Source organism: Fusarium oxysporum, chromosome 7 (genome assembly GCF_000149955.1).
Source record: "Fusarium oxysporum f. sp. lycopersici 4287 chromosome 7, whole genome shotgun sequence".
Lineage (NCBI taxonomy): Eukaryota > Fungi > Ascomycota > Sordariomycetes > Hypocreales > Nectriaceae > Fusarium > Fusarium oxysporum.
In genome coordinates this window covers 3,143,271-3,164,678 of record NC_030992.1, presented here as the reverse complement: position 1 = coordinate 3,164,678, position 21,408 = coordinate 3,143,271, and the positions used below count along the sequence as shown (strand labels likewise).

General features: G+C 48.1%; 11 protein-coding genes across 12 annotated transcripts; 5 read left to right on the top strand and 6 right to left on the bottom strand.

The window, feature by feature from the left end:
* Window positions 1-299: 299 nt before the first annotated feature.
* FOXG_10417 (uncharacterized protein) lies at window positions 300-1,268 on the top strand (the record flags this gene model as incomplete). Its single annotated transcript, XM_018389744.1, has 1 exon — window positions 300-1,268. One exon carries the CDS (start codon window positions 300-302, stop codon window positions 1,266-1,268), a length of 969 nt encoding a protein of 322 aa, XP_018248073.1.
* A 91-nt stretch (window positions 1,269-1,359) lies between these two features.
* Window positions 1,360-2,208, bottom strand: FOXG_10416 (uncharacterized protein; the record flags this gene model as incomplete). The annotated part of the gene is made up of 1 exon (XM_018389743.1): window positions 1,360-2,208. One exon carries the CDS (start codon window positions 2,206-2,208, stop codon window positions 1,360-1,362), a length of 849 nt encoding a protein of 282 aa, XP_018248072.1.
* A 200-nt stretch (window positions 2,209-2,408) lies between these two features.
* FOXG_20296 (uncharacterized protein) lies at window positions 2,409-3,965 on the bottom strand (the record flags this gene model as incomplete). The annotated part of the gene is made up of 4 exons (XM_018400566.1): window positions 2,409-3,173; window positions 3,225-3,709; window positions 3,762-3,797; window positions 3,851-3,965. The coding sequence occupies 4 exons, from the start codon at window positions 3,963-3,965 to the stop codon at window positions 2,409-2,411; spliced, it is 1,401 nt and encodes a 466-aa protein (XP_018248071.1).
* A 1,045-nt stretch (window positions 3,966-5,010) lies between these two features.
* Window positions 5,011-7,084, bottom strand: FOXG_10415 (uncharacterized protein). The gene has a single exon (XM_018389742.1). The coding sequence runs from the start codon at window positions 6,736-6,738 to the stop codon at window positions 5,155-5,157; it is 1,584 nt and encodes a 527-aa protein (XP_018248070.1). The 5' UTR covers window positions 6,739-7,084; the 3' UTR covers window positions 5,011-5,154.
* A 1,157-nt stretch (window positions 7,085-8,241) lies between these two features.
* FOXG_20295 (uncharacterized protein) lies at window positions 8,242-10,537 on the top strand (the record flags this gene model as incomplete). Its single annotated transcript, XM_018400565.1, has 6 exons — window positions 8,242-8,412; window positions 8,469-8,585; window positions 8,637-9,505; window positions 9,841-9,905; window positions 9,968-10,017; window positions 10,076-10,537. The coding sequence occupies 6 exons, from the start codon at window positions 8,242-8,244 to the stop codon at window positions 10,535-10,537; spliced, it is 1,734 nt and encodes a 577-aa protein (XP_018248069.1).
* Window positions 10,538-10,784: 247 nt separating this feature from the next.
* On the bottom strand, window positions 10,785-12,572 carry FOXG_10412 (mitochondrial intermembrane space import and assembly protein 40). Its single transcript, XM_018389741.1, has 3 exons — window positions 11,960-12,572; window positions 11,543-11,906; window positions 10,785-11,489 (listed from the first exon to the last, which is right to left on the bottom strand). Exons 1-3 carry the CDS (start codon window positions 12,168-12,170, stop codon window positions 11,027-11,029), a joined length of 1,038 nt encoding a protein of 345 aa, XP_018248068.1. The 5' UTR covers window positions 12,171-12,572; the 3' UTR covers window positions 10,785-11,026.
* Window positions 12,423-14,943, top strand: FOXG_10411 (thiamine pyrophosphokinase). 2 transcript variants are annotated; one of them, XM_018389739.1, is made up of 3 exons: window positions 12,423-12,944; window positions 13,001-13,071; window positions 13,128-14,943. In XM_018389739.1, exons 1-3 carry the CDS (start codon window positions 12,812-12,814, stop codon window positions 13,704-13,706), a joined length of 783 nt encoding a protein of 260 aa, XP_018248066.1. In that variant the 5' UTR covers window positions 12,423-12,811; the 3' UTR covers window positions 13,707-14,943. The 2 variants fall into 2 exon arrangements, with proteins under 2 accessions (XP_018248066.1, XP_018248067.1); XM_018389740.1 differs by having other exon boundaries at window positions 13,001-14,943.
* FOXG_10410 (uncharacterized protein) lies at window positions 13,874-16,300 on the bottom strand (the record flags this gene model as incomplete). Its single annotated transcript, XM_018389738.1, has 3 exons — window positions 13,874-14,599; window positions 15,217-16,197; window positions 16,265-16,300. 3 exons carry the CDS (start codon window positions 16,298-16,300, stop codon window positions 13,874-13,876), a joined length of 1,743 nt encoding a protein of 580 aa, XP_018248065.1.
* Window positions 16,301-16,815: 515 nt separating this feature from the next.
* On the top strand, window positions 16,816-18,231 carry FOXG_10409 (uncharacterized protein). The gene has a single exon (XM_018389737.1). The coding sequence runs from the start codon at window positions 16,929-16,931 to the stop codon at window positions 18,126-18,128; it is 1,200 nt and encodes a 399-aa protein (XP_018248064.1). The 5' UTR covers window positions 16,816-16,928; the 3' UTR covers window positions 18,129-18,231.
* A 489-nt stretch (window positions 18,232-18,720) lies between these two features.
* On the top strand, window positions 18,721-19,672 carry FOXG_20294 (uncharacterized protein; the record flags this gene model as incomplete). The annotated part of the gene is made up of 3 exons (XM_018400564.1): window positions 18,721-18,809; window positions 18,862-18,887; window positions 18,945-19,672. The coding sequence occupies 3 exons, from the start codon at window positions 18,721-18,723 to the stop codon at window positions 19,670-19,672; spliced, it is 843 nt and encodes a 280-aa protein (XP_018248063.1).
* A 331-nt stretch (window positions 19,673-20,003) lies between these two features.
* Window positions 20,004-20,896, bottom strand: FOXG_10408 (uncharacterized protein). The gene has a single exon (XM_018389736.1). It carries the CDS (start codon window positions 20,770-20,772, stop codon window positions 20,053-20,055), a length of 720 nt encoding a protein of 239 aa, XP_018248062.1. The 5' UTR covers window positions 20,773-20,896; the 3' UTR covers window positions 20,004-20,052.
* Window positions 20,897-21,408: the final 512 nt, after the last annotated feature.

The following is a 21,408-nucleotide window of genomic DNA, read 5'->3' as shown; positions in this document are numbered from 1 at the left end:
CAAACAATCTCTGGCATCTTCAACCTCAAACTAATGTGCACCATGAATTCATTTTGCTCATGATGACAAAATCGCTCGGGTCAATGGTTCCGATGGGTGATGTTATTCCCTCATTGCCGACCTTTGATAGGTAATGTCAGAGTTGAACTTGTTTGTACCCCTCACAGCAGCTCAACCTTCAGCCTCGGTATACTATGTAGACCAGATACGTATATAAAGACTTAAGTAACCGTAAATGTTCTCTTAAGCCAAAGAGAAAACTCAACAGTTCATGATTATTACATACCTACTACTTCGTCATGCCTGTTCAATATGATACTGAATTCGCCGGGGCGCTGGCTCTTATCAGATCCGGCCGCCCTCCAGCTCCCCCTGAGACAGCCCTCGAAATGCGTCACAACAACCACGCTCTATTTTTAAAAGTGTTTCCCAAAGCACCCTCTCCTGATATCGTTGAACAGACAGATTATACGGTTGAGAGCTATGATGGCGTACAGATACTCCTTCGCCGGTATGCAACACCAAAGGTCCTGAGAGCGAAAGAACCACAACCTGCAATTCTTGTGATTCACGGCGGTGGCTTTGTCTCGGGTACTGTGGAAATATGTGGAGGAACCAATGCCGCTATAGCGCTCGAGATTGAAAGGCCAGTGTTCGCGGTTGACTATCGCCTTGCACCTGAGCATCCCTATCCTGCAGCTGTGGAGGATAGCTTTGCGAGTCTCAAGTACCTTATAGATCACGCAAAAGAGCTAAATATCGACCCATGCCGGATATGCGTGAAAGGGAATAGTGCCGGAGGAGGCATAGCTGTCGGGACTGTACTCATGGCCAGGGACAGGGAGCTCAATCCACCAGTTGCAAAGCTAATGGCTATATATCCTGAGCTTGACGACAGGACCTGCCATCCTCCTGATACCGAGTTTCTGAAACTCGCTACTTGGACCTCACAACACAATCAACTCGCATGGAAGGCTTATGTTGGTGAAGATAAGGCTGGAAAGCCCGACGCAGATGTTTCGCCATATGCAGCACCAGCGAGGGCTCAGAACTACAATGGGCTGCCATCTACATACGTGGACGTCGGAACGCTCGACTTATTCAGGGATGAAGATCTAGAGCTTGTGAGAAGACTGTTGGAAGACAATGTCGAGGTCGAGTTTCACCTCTGGCCTGGAGTGCCGCACGTATTTGAGTTCCTCGCGCCTGGTACAAGATGGCATCAGCGTGCTAAAGAAGCACAAAACGACGCCTTAAGAAGGGTTTAAGTTATTATGGAGAAAAGCTCTATATAGAGAATAAAAGGCTCCTTCAATTATGTCAAGTTCAGCCGTCTAGTCTAATCAGTACGCATTGACATCAATGTTTCCCTAGAAAGTTGATAAGAAGCTCAGATATCTTTTCTGGTTGATCCTCAGGAGAGAAATGGCCAGCATCCTCCACAATCATCAGTTTTGACCCAGGAATAGCATCGTGAAGCTTGTGGGCCCAATCAACCACCTGCCATGCATCATCGGCACCCCAGATCAACTGCACAGGTAGTTTCTCGAGTTCACCGAGACGGGGCGCCACTTCTAACGTGTGCTTCGGATCATAGTGTCGAACTTGATGCTCAAATAGACTAGGTTGTCCAATGGGTCCCGAGATATAGTCCAGATATGTATTGAGACTTGACTTCTCAAGCTTGTCTGGATTCTTGACGGCGGACAACAGCCATTCTCTGAAGTGAGCTCGGTGTTGGTCGCTGTCTGTCTTGTTCAGGGCTTCAAGGCCATTCTGCATTTGCTGTTTGGTCCGCTTCGAAGGGTAGCTATCGAAGCTTACGACGTCGATAAGAGTCAGAGATAAAACGCTCTCCGGCGAGAATACAGAGAAGCGCTGTGCGATACCGCCCCCAATATCGTGGGCAATGATATGAGTCTTCTCCAAACCCCAAAGCTCCAAAAGGCCCTCTAAAATTGCGACTTGACCTGTCATTGAAGTGTCGACGGCTGAGTCCCATGGGCGTTCTGAAAGGCCGAAGCCAAGAAGGTCAAAGACGTGGACCTTGTAGCCACCATCGACAAGCTTTGGAACAATGTTGCGCCAAATGAGGGATGAGGACGGTGTTCCGTGGATAAGGACGACTGGGTTTCCAGTGCCGTAAACGCCATAAGCGACACGGCTTCCCTTGACCAGGGCGTTCTCTGTGACGATTGGTTTCACCATTGTCGTTGCTTGAATTTGTATGCTTTGAAGAGCGATCCAAAAGCCCTCTCTTGGGTACTTATGGAAATACATTAATAATGCGGAATATGTCGTCCGAAGGGCGCAACTGGAGACAGATGACAGCTGTGATGGAGCCGGCACACCGACAACCCTTCCAGACAGGCATTATAGGTAAACAACAAACAGCAAAGCTCGAGCACTCATTCTTCATCTGATGATAATCCTGCGTCTCGTTCAATAAAGCGTGCTTTGACTCCTATCAGCATTGACAAGAAATACGAGCGATTCTTGTCTTCGGGAGGCAAGTCAACGTCGATTTTAAACTCCTTCACCAAAGCGGGAACGACTTTGAAGACTACCAGCTCTGCTAAATGTCGTCCCGGACATGATCTGGAGCCGCCGCCCCAGCTGAGATTGACACGTTCCATTGCACGTGCTGCGTCGGGATCTGCAGTCAACCAACGGGCTGGGTTGAACATATCCGAATCCGAACCAAAGATATCTGGATTCCGATGTAGAGCTACCGGGTTACAGCCCACAGTTGTGTTTGGTAGGAAATAGTAGCCATGAAGATGAAGGCCTTCTGAAGGAACCTTCCGCGGCAATGACATGCTGATGACGGGATACAGCCGCTTGGCTTCCTTGATGAGTGATTGCGTCTCTGGCAAGCGTGTTGCAGTGGAGTATTCGGCGGGATTACTTGTCCCAAGGACCTCAAGAGATACTTGTGCTTGAACATCATCGTTTGAGCCTAGTAGCGCAAGGATCGAGGTAAGTGTTGATGCCATGGTCTCATGCCCAGCACCGAAGTTGGTCACAGCCATCTTGCGAAGGTAAAGTTCTGTAAAGTTAGGCTTAGTTCTATGCAGCTGGATCAGATCCGCTAGGAGATCTTTGCGATCATCTTTATTGAGCTTGGATTTCGTGGCTGCGTTAACACGTCTTGAGACTCTTTTGCCTACATCCTGCGCTAATCAGCACCGCAACATTTTACGATATCGGCGAGGTTATCTCACCGGAAAGAATGGCCGGAAGTCCTTTGGCGGTTGGAAGTTTACGCCCCAAATCGTACTGAAGAGTCGCCCGATTGACTTGTGCAAGAACTCCAACTTAGCGGCCATCGGGAATAAACCAAAGACACTTTTTCGTCTCCAGCCATGGTATGCGTGAGCACCAGAACCATTATCAGTGCCATTCTTTAGCATTCCTGGCGACCAGGATAGTACGACCGCACCAAGGCATTCGACGGCGATGATGTGCATCCACTCGTTGAGTTCAATCTGAGCACCGTTCAATGTCTTTAGCTTGGCGATAGAGCGTGCAAGAACCTCATCAATTGCAGCTTCATACTGAAGGAGATTGGAAGTTTGGTACACAGGCCCAATGAGTCGGCGCTGAAGACGGTAGCGTCTCACATCTCGCTCTGATAGAAGATCGAGAGTATCTTGGAATTCGGGGTTGAGATGCCAATCAATGTGAGGTTTGCTCAAGGCAGTTGCCACTATACATGTCAGTTCCCGCTTTGCTATTTTATGTGAATAGTTTGGTCATACAGTAAAAGTCAGACTTTTCATAACCACTTCCACTACCTGGTAAAACTGTCAGTTGACAGTTGTGTATGAGGTGTTCTTGAGACACGAACTGTAAATGGCATGAAAAGCCTCTTTGCTATTAAACCATACTTCATTAGGACCAACACGCACAACAGGTCCGTATTTTCTATGAAGTGTCTTCCCAAGATATGCCATACGCCCCATTCGAGCATTATATGCATGCCAGAAGCTTGAAATCGCCGCCAGTCTTGGTCCAGGAATACGGGCCAGAGGATGGAAGGATACCCTGTAGATGGCGATAGTGATCGCCAAGATAAACAACGTCAACTCTCTCCTGTAAAAATTCTTTCTTGGCACGCACTGTTAGTGCGGTGCTAGGAGCGGGATTTTCTGCAGGCCACGCGACCACACAAAAACTGCGGGGACGCTATCGGCTCCCTAACAGCAGTTTTCAGAGAAGGAATTTTGGAGAGTTCGCCTTCTCTGACAACACCTTTGTCGGATCTAATGGCGGCACCTCAGAACCAGAACGCCTTAGATATCGGAGGGCGATGCCCCGGGCATTCGTAGCGACATCCTTCCGATCAACGACGCCGATTGCGATGGGTTTTTCTCCTTTAAAGGCAAGCCGCACCGTCGGCCTCTGATCCCTTCCCGAGGTTTTTCCCTGCCGCCGCGACAGTCGACTACGAGCTACAACTTGGTTACTGGAGATTGTGGACTGCGTCAGCAGATGTAGTGATGCGCGAGAGAATTCTGGTCGGTGGAAAAAGTTCGACAATAGATTGCCCTCGAACCCGCTGACGGGTGACGGGCTTGAGAAATACAGCACCTTTTGTGCCATTGGTATGCTGGATGGTGAAGGAAGCGGGGTATCCTGTACCTAGCTAGCTCAGCACGTCTTTTGCTCCAGTAGGAGATTTGGCTTCGTTACAGCCACCCAGACGAAAAATACACATACATACATACATACATACATACATACATACATAAGATAAACAACGAGAAAAATATTCGCGAGAGGGCCTGGGCTACCAAACTGCCCAGCGATTGGATCCCGGTGGAAAAATAAGAGAAAGGCATTATGTTAAGGCCGAATCATCACAACGGGCGGGACTGGCAAAATCTGGTGTGACACCATTCAGTTGAAGGTCAAATTTTCCAGGTGTAAAAAGACAAACGTCAAAGAGGTGATCCCCACATTCTCAGTAGTAATAGCCTCGACATTCTCATTACCAACAAACCATTTGACCCTTAAAATTAAAATTAATTATTCTATTACAATTTGCCTCGTGTTGCTAACCATTCTGATCGAGGCTCTACCTTATATTGTATCAGATCCCTGCATTGGGTGCTTGTTGCTTATTACCTAGTAAGTAAACTCTATTCGACTTCACTCTTGGGCTTCCTTGGCCTTTTGTTTCTTCTCTTCTTTCACTCTCAACTCCTCGCGCCATTTAACCCCACGAACCATGACAGTAATCAAAATAGGACACCCAAGGACATAGAGTCCTCCAACGAGAGTGAAAGCCCAGCCAGTACCCATAGCATCAATCATGGGCACAATTGCTGCGCTGGCTCCCGCGCCAACCAAACATCGCGTCAAGTTATTGGCTGCGCTCGCCGTGCCAGCCTTCCTGGGATGGATATCAATCAGCAGCGAATTGACTGTATTGTTGAAACCAACGACTCCTACGCCCAAGATTCCACTCAGCACACACGGGACAGCAATATGAGCCCGGGCGTGAACGGTCCATCCCCAACAGACGAGCGTAGCAGCCGCGAGCATTAAGAGAGGAAAGCCGATTTCCAGACGAGCACGCTCAATAGGAAAGCCGGATAGATCTAGTTGCTTACTTCGCTCGTATGGTATGCCCTGCTTCTCGCAATGTCGCTTGAAGTTGCGATTTGTAAAAGTACCCACGATGAACGCTGCAATGACTGATCCAGCTGCCATAGGGAGGAATGTCAGTCCGATCTCAAGTTCGTTGTAGCCATATATCTCCTTGAATAGGGTGGGCATGGCGGTGGCTATGCAGTAGAAGCCTGCGAAGCAGATACTGCTGAAGCCGAGAAGGAAACCGGTTTCCTTCTCAAACAACATCAAAATCGAGTCGAGGACATTGGGAAATTTGAACTTGAACTTCTTGACGGTCGAAGCTCGTGAGCCTTGCCGACTCAATCCGTTCCTCTCCGACCCAGACCGCTTCCGTCGGGATACAAGAATCTGCCATACTGAACGGTACACCAAAGGCGCTTTGATAGAGCCATCTCCGACGATCTCGCGGCATGTTTCTGGGTAGAACAAAGCGAGAAGAACGATGGTTACACCGGCGAATATGGCGAGAAACCAGAAAATTGACCTCCAACCTAGAAATTCGGCAAGCACGCCACCTATAATTGGACCTAGCGATGGACCCAGCACAGATGGAACAGCTGTCAGACCGATGTACTGACCTCTTTCGGCTGAGGTGACAACATCAGCCACAACAGCGAAGCATAGCGCAACAGTGCTAGCAGAGCCAGCGGATTGAAGACATCGAAGACCCAACAGAGCACCATAGCTAGGAGCCAGGGCGAGACCAATGTTGGCTGCTATGTAAATGGTAAAGCATACCAGGTACGCAGGCCTTCTTCCACCACTGTCAGCTAGTGAGCCAATGAACATGGGTGTTATACCCTGGAAGATCATGTAAGTCGTGACAGTAAGGTTGATCTGGGATGTGGTCACGCCCAAGTCTTTGGCTATAGCTGGTAGGGCAGGGAAGTATATCTGGGCTGTCATTGGTGAAAAGAGGGCCGTTGAAGCAGCAGCCAGAACAATGAGACGCTTCTGCCATAGTGAGAAGCTTGAGTAAGGAGCATCTGGGATTTCAATTTCCGTATTGGATTGTTTTTCGGGATCTTGGTTTGATACGCGAGTGTGAGTACTCTCGCTATCGCCAATATGGTCGTCGTCTTGCTTCGGTACACTCATCTTCCAATAACTCTTGAAGTTTTACTGAAGAGACAAAACAATCTCATTTTGGTCATTGAAAGAACGAAGAATCAATGAGATCAACATGAAATAAATAACTATCAGAGAAGCAGGGTAAAATGCTAGAATTCGATTCTGTTTGGATCGCAAGTGCTAGAATCCACATCTTTCGGTGCCGACTCGGCACCAGGCGTTGAGGGTGTGCTCTGCAGCAAATCAACCACCACTTTGTAGTACAAGTTGCCTTACGATTGGCCGAAGAAATCTATCTGGAGACTCGCTAGTGGAGATTGACGATATTATTTCCGGTATAAGCTGTGTCAGTTGGCGGCTGGTTATAAGACGGCACTCTTCTCCGACTACGGGATGACTCAACTTGTTGGATAAGTATCGGAGCTGGAGTTCTTTTAAAAGTTTGAACTGTTGAGCAAAAGTATAAACACAGGGTGTTAATGCTAGAAATCCCAGACTGTTGGGCAAGCTTCAAGTCATGCATGGTCTTCACCTTGCTGGGTCGACGCAGGCGGTGTAACAAGCTGATCGAATCACTATTTTACCTTTATACCAAGCCAATGCTTCAGCCCGATAATAGTCTCTATGCATCTTGATGATGTTTCAACCAACGTGACCTGGTACTGCATTGGAGTTAGGAACGAGTGAGGCACGCCGTACCTAACCTAGGTCTAAGTTTTGAGCGTGACCATTGCAATAATCTTGAGGCTTTCAGTATTTCACGAAGCGCCACGAGTATGTTACCTACGATTTCATGCCCATTCGAAGACGTAAGATTCTTTGAGCTTACACAATCTAGGAAAGCTGAGATATTGGTGGTTTGAACCTCTCTAGGGGAGGCAAATCTTCTAACTACTATCCTGGATAGCACAAGATGTAGGTAAGTGTAGTAAAATTTAGGAAAATTGAGGATAGATTTAGAGGACCTTTGGACTATAGTGTCGTCTTTGACACCTTGATCTACTGTTGGAAGTTTTCTTGCTCCCTGATGCCTCATTCTTGACGATCGCAGGGCTCCACTTTGAAAAGCCAGATGGTGTTGTGAGATACATTAATGAATCAGATACGGCATGATTTTCAGAACCCTGGCGGATCTGTGAGATCAATCGATACAGGGAAAAGGGAGTCTTTCATAGAATGCAGAAATTTGAGGTCTTCAGGTTTGTAGGTGAAGCTTCATGATGATGCTGAGGCATATCGTCAATTATTGTTAGTAATTGCCCGCGGGAAACTATCGGCGCTAGAACTTGAGCCCGCCGCGGAAACGATCTTGACTATCTATCTATACTCAAATTGTAAGGTCGCCATCACCGTAAATACCGCTCATCAGTGAAATAATACCTCAGGTCCGTGATTCAGCTGAAGCAGAAGAAGTATAAAGTCGAGCAGAAGCTTCTCAGTGCGCTCGATATCGCTCCCCGCATTAATTCGATTTGCCCCACGTTGAACACTTTGATCATACAGCCAAAGCAACTCAGACAGCTCTTCAAGATGGACTATTCACTGGAGAATCATAAAGCTTACATCGGAAAGCACGTCTCAGAGCTTCCTACACCATCGCTGGTTGTCAATCTGCCTGTTCTCAAGACGAATGTCGAGACGTTACATCGCGATGTTGAGAAGCTCGGCATTGGCTTCAGACCTCATGTCAAGACATTGAAGGTATGTTGCGCCTATGCAATTCGCGATAGGTTATGAACTAACTCGATGTTCTACAGTCTCTTGAGGTGACACGGTTAATGATGGCGGATGGGAAATACAGAGGAATCATTGCCTCCACCATCCCTGAGATCAAAGGTGCTTTACCCCTGGTGAAAGAGGGCATCTTGGAAGAGGTGAGTTTCACCGAAGATTTATGAAGATGAGAAGTACTGAATATTCCGCAGTGTCTGTATGGTCTACCTGTCTATCCTGGTATCCTGCCCAGGTTGATTGAGTTGCGAAAATCGCTACGTATCATGCTCATGGTCGACAATGAGCAACAGGTCGAGTTCCTCGAAGAGTCGGCTTCAAGCAAGCAGCCCTGGGATGTCTTTATCAAGCTCGATGTTGGATCGCGCCGAGCAGGCGTTGAAGCCAACAGTGCTGCACTGAACCGCTTGGTAGAACGCGCGCAGAAGTCGTCTGCTATTAGTATCTACGGATTCTACTGTCACGCGGGTCATTCGTATGGAGGTCGATCGCGAGACGAGGCCGAGAAGACGCTCAACATAGAGGTGTCGAGTGTCTTAGCCGCAGCTAAGCTTCTACCCTCTGATCGCCAGCTTGTCATCTCCGTCGGCAGCACACCAACAGCGCATGTCGTCGAAAGCCTCAAGGCATCAATGCCAGAGAACATCAAGCTCGAGCTTCATGCAGGCAACTTCCCTTGCAACGATCTCCAGCAAGTGTCAACTGGTCTTGTGACAGAGACACAACAATCCGTGTCGGTAGCTGCTGAAGTATGTAGCGTGTACCCGCAGAGGAACGAAGCGCTCGTCAACGCAGGTGTAATCGCGCTGTCGCGTGAGGCCAGCGCCTTTAGCGGATTCGGCCGAGTGGTGGGCAGTCCGGCGTGGGGTGTGGTCCGATTGTCGCAGGAGCATGGGATCCTGGGGACGAGCGAGGGACGAAAGGTCGATGAGGACTTCAAGGTTGGACAAAAGGTTCAGCTGTGGTGCAATCACGCTTGTATAGCTGGTGCTGCGTTTTACGTGTATTATGTTGTCGATGAGCAGGGCATTGTGAGGGACACATGGATTCCTTGGAAGGGGTGGTAGGGAATAAGCAAGTAATCAATTAATCGACTGTCACTGAAACTTGATCAGCATCAACAAAGAATTGGCTCTTCTGATTCGCTCCCCCAGGTCCTGTTCCTGACTCCAATTTCTCCCGAGCCAAGGGAAATCCTGCTTCCTTGTTGAAGGAGAGCGTCTAAGTGGGTCTCGAGCCGCATACGTCATCGGCGAATTGCGGAAGCTCAGGTTCAAAAGGTGCGGGCTTCATGATCTGCGTCACATGAAGAGCCATCTTCTCTCCTCCATCTTTTCCTCGGTCACGATACTCTTGGTTTCTCTCGATCAAATTTACCCCTTGCGACAAATACAACAGGATAACACATCCCCAGCAACTCGAGTCTATTCTCTTATTCCCCTCTCTACCCCGCCTTACCATCAGTAAGTATACACGTCACTGTAGCGTATTTGTGCCCAACATCAGATCACTGACTCTATCACAGTGTCTTACGCCGACGTTGCTGCCAGTGGCCCCAAGCAGAGCCCTGAGGAGGTGAGTTGCTTTACATACAACATCATGCCTCTGCGACCACTCTTGCTAACCCCTCCAGGCTGCTGCCCCTCAACCTCCTCAGGTCATCACTGACGAGTCCGCCTCCACCGCCTCTTTGGTCGATGTTGATATGCCTAGCGTGCACACTGTCCCCAACGACTTCCTTGAGCAGGAGATCAAGACAGAGACCCAGGCTGTTCGCATAGAGCGAGAAGAGGAGGCTCGCGAGGAGAAGCGAAAGCGTGACGAGGCTGCTGCTAAGGCCAAGCGGGCAGACAACTGGCTCATCCAACAATTCTCTCGCCTGTCGGATGGAAGTGCTACTGGTCTTGTCATTGCCAACTTTGCTACCGTTGTCGGTCTTGGCGCATACCTTGGCTACAAGGGCTGGGGTCTCTACGAGAAGGGCAAGCTTGACTGGAAGGCCGTCACTCTCGGTGCTGGTATCCTCGCTGGCGTGACAGCTGCCGAGGGTGCTGTTGGACGATATCTGTACAAGGGCAAGAAGGGCGGCTCCTAGGAGTCGAGCGGCGATGATACCCTACAACGACGCCAAATGCCGATGTACCTCACGCTCTTCGAATACGTCTTCTTGAGGCCTTAAGCATCTAAACAAGCAACTCCTTGCCTTGTAATTGTTGAACGCTGAAAGGAACGAACGTTGTTCATGGATGATATGATATAGTTTTTTGTTTTACTGCATTTTCACTTTGTTTCATAATTCTCTACTCTGGCTGATACCAGGCAACTACTCATCTCTTACGTTTGGAGGCATAAGAATTGATACCTATATGCAACAATCCTATTCTCGAATCAAACTTCGCAGAAGTTGTTCGGAGATACAAAATACCAAAACATTGAGATGTGATCGTGTCTATTAATTTCGTGGCTTCTGTCCCTTCTCATCATACAGCATTGGTACAGATGGACAACCTCGTCCATTATCAAGATCCTAAATATTTTACAAAATGTAGTTCTTCACCTTAACAGCGCCGATATTTTACACCTTCTACTGCTTCTTCTCGGCCTTCTTCTTAGCTTCCTTCTCCTGCTCAATAATCTTGATCTCAGCATTGGCAGCAGTAGCATCATGCGCCTGTGAAGGCTCAACGAAAACCTCCTTTACGGGGACCTCGGTCTTGTGCATATCCTGCCACAATTCTGGGTTGTGTGGCTTCTCTATGGGGGTAGCGACATCCTGAACATTTCGGGATCTGTTAACGAGGGCTTCCTTCTCGGCTTCATTGGAAGTCGCTCGGGGAGTGGCTTGTTGATCGGGCTCAGCTGCGGCAGAGGAATCTTCGGGGAGGGACTTGAATTCGGTAACGGGGGCCTTGTCGGTAGCAGGAGCCTTGCGAGCGTCGGGGGCGGGCTGCTCATCGCCAAAATCGGGAGTGGGAGCACCCTCCTCGTCATCAGCGAGCTCAGCGCCGTAGATTTCTGGGTATTTCTTAAAGCACTCTTGCATGCCCCTGTTCCTGAATTAGCAAGCTATGAACCAAGACCATCGTTCGATATGACGTACTGGAACTTCTCGATACAGTCCATACCCTTGGGCTCCTCGGTCGAGTACACAAAGCAGCTGAACGCAGTCTTGAACTCCTCGCCGCAGGGGCCGTGGGCCATACCACCCAAGCAAGGGCAGTCCCAGTTGATCTCTCCAGTCTCGGGGTTGAAAGCGCCTTGCTGGTCGGCCTCCTCTTCTAAGGCAGCAGGCGATCCATCGGCGGCAGCGGCTTGAGTATTGGACTGTTGAGGCTCGGAGGGTTTTGATGACTCGGCGGGCTTCTCGCTCTTGGCCCTGATCTGTTTGCGCTTCTCCTCGAGGACGGAGTCAACGGTGGGGAGGTCATCATCGGAGAAGGCAGCGGGTGCGGGAACCGTTTTTGCTGTTCTATATTAGTCGCATAATCTCGAAGTCTGAGCATCAATTGCAACGCACAGATAGCCTCATCAGCAAAGATGGGACTTGTGTTATAGTAATAGACAGCACCGAAAGCCAGACCCAATCGTGCTACAGAGCTCTTCCATGATCGGGACTTGTCGGCGGGAGTAGCTGTCGAGTTAAAACGTCGAGGGGCTGCGCGGATCGTGTTCGAGCGCAAGCTGGCAATTACAGGCCTCGAGGCCGATCGCATAGTGGTACGATACATTTTGAATTACAGAAGTTAACAAAGAAACGAAGGTCAATGCAAGAAATCAAGAATACAAGAGGAATTGGTCAGCAATGGTGGAGCATCGAAATCTTGGAGTATGATGCTTGGAAATACTTGGCCCTGGTCTCCGAGATGCCGGCAGGTTGCGTGAAAAAAGTGTACCCGTGATTTAACCGTCCGTGCTCTTTATCTGATAACAGCCTTATCGCACCATGACGTTCCCCCACCATTGGCTTCTACCCATTGGATCCAGGCACTGCGCATTCATTCCTGATCATATGAGCTGCTTCTATACCCTCATAGGGCTTGACGTGCAGACTGCGTCTAGATCTCTTTTTGACTTTCGACCTAGATTGTGGCTGTTACAGTAGACCAAAGTTTGTTTTGTCAAACGCGTTGGTTCAAGTGATCAGCAGAAGACAAAGGAAAGAAAGGGAGAAAGCTGTCGCACAGGAATCGAGGGGAAGTTTCTCGAGCTAGACATTGTCTCGCCATTTCTCAGGGAGAGGAAAAAGCAAAATCATTCTTGACCTAACAACTTGCAAATATCACGCAAAGGACACGACGATTTAGATCGCATCCACTTCATCTTTTTCTACTTATTGCAAATCGCATACTAACTAAAGATATCCTCAATCATGGCGTCCAAATCTTTCGAATGGCGACCGGCAAAGCTGCTCCAGGACTATAACATAGGCCAGGACTTTGCGCTGCTCATTCTAAACCAGCCGTTGAAGAACGGCGTCAATTTGCGCAAGCTCTGGAAGAACTGTACGTAGCTTGACATGCTGCTCTTGCGGTCTCAGTGCCTAACGTCCATTTCACAGCTTCTGTGAGAGTAGCCGCAGATGGTGGAGCGAATCGTCTACACAAGCTGTCGTCTTTCCACGGCAAATATGTACGTTATGATACTGGTCGTGGACGGCAATGTTCGACATTTTGCTGATTCTACAGTCTAACCTTCAACTCATCATTGGCGACCTCGATTCTCTCACCTCACAAGTCCGCGATTTCTACTCATCGCAACCCTCCCCTGCGACCGTCATCCACGACGCTGACCAAGAGTCGACCGACTTCGCAAAGGCTATCAACTGGATTCGCAAAGAATACCCCGAAGGCATCGACATCGTCGCACTTGGGGGTATCGGGGGCCGTGTCGACCAGGGTCTTTCTCAGCTTCACCACCTGTACCTTTTCCAAAACGACCCCGATTATGCGACAGGTCGACTCTTTCTTCTCTCCGGCTCAAGTTTGACATTCCTGCTTAAGGCTGGCAGCCATCAGATCCAGGTCCGAGAGGAGGGAGAGGAAGATGTCTTCGGCAAGCACGTTGGTATCATCCCTCTCAAAGAGGCTGCCAACATTACGACAAAGGGTTTCGAGTGGGACGTCGAGAACTGGCATTCTGAGATCGGTGGCAAGCTGAGCACTAGCAATCATATCCTGCCCGAGTCACAAGTCGTGTCAGTGACGACGGACAAGGATGTACTGTTCACAGTAGCACTAAAAGAAGGCGACGGCGATGACGAGTAGCATAGTGCTTCAGACAAGAACATGTTGACTTGGCGTGGTATGATACAAGCAAAAGAACAACACAAGACACTCAAAAGAGAAAATACTCCATGCGCCGCGCTGATGCCCCTAAGCGTACATTTCTGTGACATTCCTCTCCCAAATAACGACCCAATTCGGTTTCTTTTCTACCGCAAGAAATGGAGCACCAGCCAACAGAACAAGAAAAATATCACCACGCCCGCAAAGAAGATCCATTTGTCCTCCTTTGCCCGTCGCTCCACCATACGGATCGTATCACCGCTTACGCCAAGGGTGTTGGCGACGTTGTAGAGTCGCTTCTGGGTACTTTTGAGCATCTCGCGTTGCTGGCCCAGGTCACCCAGTACAGCCTGTCCACGCGCAATGTAGTCATCTAGCGCTTGGTTTGTGTTTGCGAAAAAGTTCTGCTCCCTAAACGCATGTGCCTCGCGCATCTCATCTGGTGAGCCTGTTGTCAAGGCGCTCGCTTGAGGTGGGTGTCGAGGCTGGAACGCAGAGTGCGTGTTTGTTGTTGTAGCGTTCGCATAAGGGTTCTCGGGTGTAGCATTATACGGTCTTCGACCAAGAAGTTCTGTGCGATTTGCTTGGTGTTGAGCATCATCACGAACTTTCTTCAGTGAGTCGACTTGCGTTCGAAAGTCGGAGAGATCTTCGCGGAACCTCTTTACTCGCTCAAAGCCTTCTTCTTGTTTCTTGGGAACGATCTCCTGACGGGCGAGTGATTGGTATTCATCGAGGGTCTTGGTGAAGGAAGCGATTGAGGCGGACACGTTGCCAATTTCGGAGGGAGATGCTTGAGGTTTGTTGTTGAGATTGGAGAGCTCTGCGCGGAGAGACTTGCTTTGCCGCAAGGCGGAGTTGTAGGCGATATTCTAAGTTTAGGAGTCAGCGGATGTATACTTGAATGTTAGCTCGATCTAGCTTACCATGGCGACGGATTTGAGCGAAGAAGCTTGAGGTTGTCGAGCAATGCAACGACAACTTTCATCATGATTTCTAGTTGTTCAGATACATGATAAGGCCAGATCTCGCGGAACGGATTAATGACACCCCGCCTCAGACATGTCCAAAGCTGCTTACCCTGCATCTTCTGGACACCTGAAGTAAGGGGGCAAGACTTTGACCAGAAAGTTTTCCGATGCCAATATTGTGTGGTTTTTATCTTTCCAATCTTGTGCGCTTCAATATCAACTACATCTAATAAACTCTGTGCCCATAAGCTCTTGCTGTTCTGAGGTGGCAGGAATGCGTCGCCGTTCATTTAAAGTTTGCCACAACTTTTATCTCAAAATGCTACAGTTTTGCAAAGTCGAAGATTGAGTTTGGTATTATGACATAACGTTAATTGCTTTGCAGACATAGCAATATGGAAACAACAATGACTTTCCTCATCTCGATTATAAGCCTTATGTGTATGTTCTCTCGCCTAAGCTAAGCCTGGTGATAGTTCAATTCTCTCAGTCCAATTCGTTGGCCTCCCCATAGTGACAATCGCTTTTCTCTTGGCCAGGTCCATATTAATGGTGAAGAGTGTTGCTTTGCCGTTCCCGGGTGAGAATTTATCGCGGTTGATTGCTGTTGGATACCCTTGCTCATCCTTGAAGAAATCAAAGAATGAAGAATGGTCGATGGTTGAAGTCGCCAATCTCTCATCAAGAAGCTGGGCGATGCGCTTGATACGGTCTGTGGAATCTGGTATCCAGCCGGGTTCATCTACTCCGGGATGGTCAAGCAGTAGGTGGTTCGTATGAATAAGTGTTCCGTTGCCGTCAAAGTTGATCTCTTTCATCCCTATGCTGGTGCATTCCAAGCCTATAGCCTCAGATGGATCTGACACGAGAATATGACCACTTCCAGCCGTGCCCATTTTATACAGCTTATCGGCTGCTTCGCGCGCCGAATGCGATTCCAAAGCTGTTCGTAGGGCGAGATGGATGGGAATTTTGGTGTTATCAACGCCCCGAGCTCGGATAGCGTTTAAACAGGTCCCTACACCAGAGGAGTTAATACCAATCTTGCCAATTACACCCCCTTCAGTCACCATGGAGATATCGGGTATATCTGTTCCAGGCTGGGAGATATGACAGATGAAGAGATTAGGTGCCTGTTCAGGCTGCCAGTCCCAGTTCTGCGCAAGGAGAACCTCCCCGTTAGGCTGACGATATGCAGCACTCGTGCAGCCATCGGTCTGGATAGGTGCACTCGGGACTCGAGTATATAAGCCGAATGTGATCTCTGTTCGAACGTTGAGAGCGACGATATCAACTAGCTCGAAGCCAGCGCCGTCTGCTAAGCCTTGAAGCTCCTCAACATAGCGTGGAGATAGCTTCTGCAGAGGTTGGATGTATTGTTGAGCCTCTTGACGTACTGCTTCCCAGTTCATGGAGCATGATTCTTGGAACAAATCTTTGTAAAAGGCGATAGACCCTACAACTCTGTCTTTTGCAGCTGTGCCATGTTGATGGCCGATCTGTATATAAGCAGTACGTTAGTCTTCCAGCTTGGATTACGACGCTCATAGAATGAGGCTTCTTTACCTCATAGGGCGTGCCTGAGCAATGGACTTTTAGCATGATGAGTTGTTTACGGAGGGTGGATTGATAGTGTCGGAGTCAGAAGTGAGCCCGTTCCCTTACCCCAACGTGAGGATTATATACCCATCAATGCCGCGATTCCAATCGAGAGTGGGGGTTGGCTCAGGCAATACTACAGATATCCTGGTGGTCCTTTGACGTATACAATCACTCTTTCTAGCACAACATTGCACATGCAGTTGACGTGATCGTCGTGATTGTGTAAGGCTGATCTTTTGACATCTGTATAAGTGTACTCCCCTGGATGCACCGCAACGTAGTCGAATTCAGTGATTGCATACCAGAAGTCTGCTAGTAAACTAATTTCAAAGTCTTCGTACTATCATAGCATGGGTTCAACATTTGATGCCAGCTTCAGAGTTCGGAGGGTTATAGCCGGTTTGGCTCGGCCGAGTCTGCCGATAATAGGCACTTTGGGTGGACACCACAAAAGGGAATGATAGATCATGATTGGAGGTCCGATGAACCTCTTATTAATCCCCGGTATCCATCTCCGTTGAGTAGCTTCGGATGCGACCCGACTTCCAAAATAGTCAAACCTGAAAATCTCAGTATCAGCTGAGCTTCCTCCATTAGGATCATCGAAGTTTGAAGATATATAATAAAGATGGGAGACTTGCCGCATCTGAGTGATCATATCGGAAGCTTCAGCTTATCATCTATTCATCCGGCTGATCCAGCTTACACTCCGCTTCTCTATCGGCTCCGCGAAGAAACCTTCCAGAACCGAACAACTCAAGTCAGACATGGCTCATATCTCAGACGCTTTACTCGAGATACTTCTTTCAACATAGCTGAAGCTATCAAGGAAAACTCTGGGATTGATCTCAACAATTTCATGCGCCGATATGGATTGACTGGCTGCGTTGTTGTTCAGAATGGAGCCATAAAACTCGAAGAATACAGACACGGAAACTCTCAAGCGTCTCGCAACGACGTTCAATCAGTCACAAAGTCTTTTGTTGCAACAGCTCTCGCCATTGCGCAGCAAGAAGGAAAACTATGCGTCAACGACCCAGTATCTCGCCATGTCGAAGAGCTGAGAGGAACTGCTTGGGCAGACGTGCCACTTCTTGCTCTATCCAGCATGTCTTCAGGGGTAGTTGAACAATCAGAAGAAGAGCGACCCGCGGATGTGCCCAACCCCATGTATGCCACTGAGCTTTATCCCCAAACTGACACTGAAGCTGTTATCAACTGGCTCAAGACCTCGAGGAAAGTGGCTGAGCCTTGGGAAGAGTTTCACTACTACAACCCGAACTATTACGTGCTGTCGACGGCGATCTCACGTGCAACTGGAGAGCCTCTGAATGAATACATCTCGCGCACGATATGGGATCCTGCTGGAATGCAATACGATGGGTACATACGAACAACAGGCGCAGGACACGTGGACGGTCACGGAGGTCTCTCGATAACTTTGACAGATATGGCACGCTTCGGGTGTTTTATTCTCGAAAGTTTCAGAGACGGAGGGAAAGGCCCCAATGTGCCACATGGTTGGTTCCAAGACATTTCTGATGCCAAGAACAGTGTCGGGGCCAGGGCTCTTCAACCGGATAACTTTGTCTCCAACTTTGGCTACGAAAGTGGTTGGTGGACGACAGGCAGGGCGGACAAGGAGTATAAAATGGGAGACGATGGTGCTTTTGTGGCGATTGGTATGTACGGCCAGTCTATTTACATAGTTCCAAAGTTGGACGCTGTGATCGCTATTCAATCTGGGTACCCGGAGCATGAGTTGGACTTATTCACGAAAAACGCAGAGTTGGCGACTGCCATACTCAAGGCACTGAGAGACCAGTAATATGTTATCAGAGTTAGACACAGTTGAAGTTTATTCCATTGAACCGTTTCACACTCTGCCTTTAGTATGTCATCTGTCAGACATCATAAGGTTTACGTTCCACAACAGTAGCCTATCAGAGCTGAGCAGCTTGGTAAAATGTCGTGACCGTTTTATTTTTGGCTCAAGGTTGAGATCTGCGACGCCTCTTAGTAAGGGGTAACTTTCTCGCTCTACACCTCTCGTTGGCTCCCGATACCTATGCTGTTCGGAACCATCAAGATTCTTATGACTTGTTGTCTTTGCTAGACCACGAGATGATTCGATCGATTTTCTGAAGGGTTAAGATGTTCATGCCACAGTAAAAGGTTGAAGAGTGACTGCAAGAGGCTCACTTTGAACGTCTGAGCAGAGAAATTTTTTCTTCATTTGCAATCTCTCAAGAAACTCCGAACCCAAGTTCAAGTGTACTATAGACAATTTGTACAACTACCGCGCCTATTCTTTTCTCTTTTTTTCCCCTCCATTCTTTCATTTCCAAAACAAAGAGAAATGTCCGAACAACAACTTGAACTTGTATCTCCCAGTCTTCACCATTTCCCCGTCAATCAACATGCAGCTTAGCAAGCCTTGGTATAGCACCTGCTGCGTCCACTTCAATGCTTTTGAGGAGCACCGAGAGCACTCAAAGTCAGAAGGACAGTAAGTTCCCTATCTTTCTCCTGCTTTATTAAATACGCTACCGTACTTGTAGTGTTTTCAAGATCCAAATTCGATATAGTAGCCCATCTATTCCTCGTTATGTCATGGAGAAAGCCTTGGAAAACTGGGATTGAGTCAAGGAATCATGGGATGAACCCTCAGATGAAAGGCCAGGGGATGAGTCTGAGCTCTATCAGGTAGAGGCTCCAGAATTTCATGAAGAACTCTGTCTCTTTTGCCGCCACACGAGCTCGACCTTCGACGAGAACATGGCTCACATGAAGATATGCCACAGCTCCACCATCCCAACCCTGAAAAGCCATGGTATTGAGCCTATCACTGTCGCACGATACCTTAATCGAATTATATTCGGTTGCTACGAGAGTATATCCTGTGGCAAGCAACGTCGCACGCTGGAAGGGATTCAACATCACATGGCTTCCAAGAACCACTGTCATTTCCAGATGACATGCGAGATTACGAGATTCTATAAGAACGAAGAAAGTTACAACGCTCAAGAAAGTCGACAAAGTCAAGAAACTCAGCTCATACGATCAACTCACGCTTCCCATAACGACAAGACTATCATTCGGCGTCCCACGCTGCCAACACCTGCCGAAGTTCTATGGTGTGAGAGCACCGGAGATAGCCATCATATGTACGAAGAGAAGCAACAGGAATGTTGTATTTTCGGCAACTCGCAGGTAGCTGTCACTGAGATGGAAACTCCGGAAATGGGAGGGGACCATACCGAGGCAACTCAACAGCCACATAGAGCTTTCCACGAAGCGGTCCGAAAGGCGAGGGTTTGGCTGGGACTTTCTAACATCCAGTTTAAGACAAGTGGACTGCAGCAAGAGTAACGAACTGCTGAATTTTATGGATTCTAGCATGGAGGAACTGGATGAAGCATCATTGGACTCTGGGAAGAAGAGTTACAGAGCATAGACCGTGTCATTTGAGGCAAATGTTGGATTGGAAAGAGTCTGGTATTGCGGTTTATTCGATCGTTCAGTTTCCGTGTTTAGATTGAACAGATATCTTGTGGTTTTCAGGAATGTACTGAATTGCTACATTTGTAAAACTGTTTTTTATCTTACGTATCACTATGGTGCTTCGATATCGATCTTCTCGATTTTCTTATGATAGCGTCAAACTAAAACTTGCTCATTTTGCGGTCAAGTATAGTATGAAACCAAGGTCATTTTTATTGGCACATTGATTTATGAAGGACATAAATCAGCTAAAGAATAAAAGGAACAAAGCGAGCTGTTCTTGCATGCCAACTCTCCCATTCCTTTCCAAAAGCCCTCTTGAGCATCTTCTCCTCTTCAGAAACTCTGGTCCAGATTCCAAACATGATACCTGATATAGTGAAAGGAAGCAATCTTATAGCCCAGGAACAGAAGGTCTCATAGACATTCGGAGGAATCCAGCAGCTCAGAACACCATCCAGTCTACCAAGCAGCGCCACGTTGAATATCATGAGAATAGCAAGTCCAGTATAACTTGGGTGTTGGAGATATTGATAAATACCGGTAGTTTTCAATCGATCTGGCTCTTTCAGAGCAAATGTGAAGTTTTTGCCCAGTGATGCATACGGTACCAAACGCAGAGGAACACCGGCACAGAAAATCAGAGCTAAAGGAATTGTAGTTGCAGCAGACCATGTAATCAGGCCTGGATTGAACCCATTTTCAATTCCATGATGAACAAGAGATGGAGGGATATTGGGGTAGCGCAAAGCTAGGCTAGCAGTGTGCAGCGATAGCAGCCCAAGAGGGGCCAGGACGACCTTTGTGGTGTGTTTGCTCGTCAAGAATAGCCATCGAACTGAGTCGCCTGTTGATGGTGCTGCATGTTCGCTGGGATTGGGAGGAGATAGAGCCAGATAGGTTCCATAAGTTGAACCTAGTATGGCTGCTGCTAGAGAAGCCTGAGACAAGGAGAGTTGAAGAGCCATTGTTATCTCAATGGAAGTCAGGACCAAACGAGAAAGCTGAGCTTGCACTTTTGCGATATATGAGGATAGAATAGGTTTCCTTCAGCCATGGGAGAGATGCAGTTCGATGATACATAAACTAGACCGAGGTTCAGTCTAAAACATCGGGAAGCTAGCAGTTTCACGTGACACACGTTCAAATGACGAAAGGTATTTGATCTCGTTGAACTGGTTAGTAAATCCAATGCCGTTGACAGAAGCCCGCGAGAGAGTCGATCACATATTGATAGGGTGTTTATGCTCTGTTTACGCAGTCGTATAAATATAATTTCGTATCTCGTACATACAAAGCCAAATAGCGTCGCAGTCCGAATGTAAGCCACAGCCACCTGGACAGGGGTCTGATCTGAGGTTCTTTTCAAGGCGGTATCTGTCAACATCGAAGCCGTCAGCTAATCGTACAAGCTAGTAGCATTTCTTGACATTTGATAGATAACAGTATTATTTGTTGTTTTATGGAAAGATTCTAGAAACAGTAGTCATCTGATCGGCAGAAACAGCAGTACAGACGGGTAAACCTGTTTCAATCAACCGCCTCCCCTCCCCCCACGCCTGCCCAGGGTGGCTGAAAGATTAGATCCTGGTATGTACTGTTTT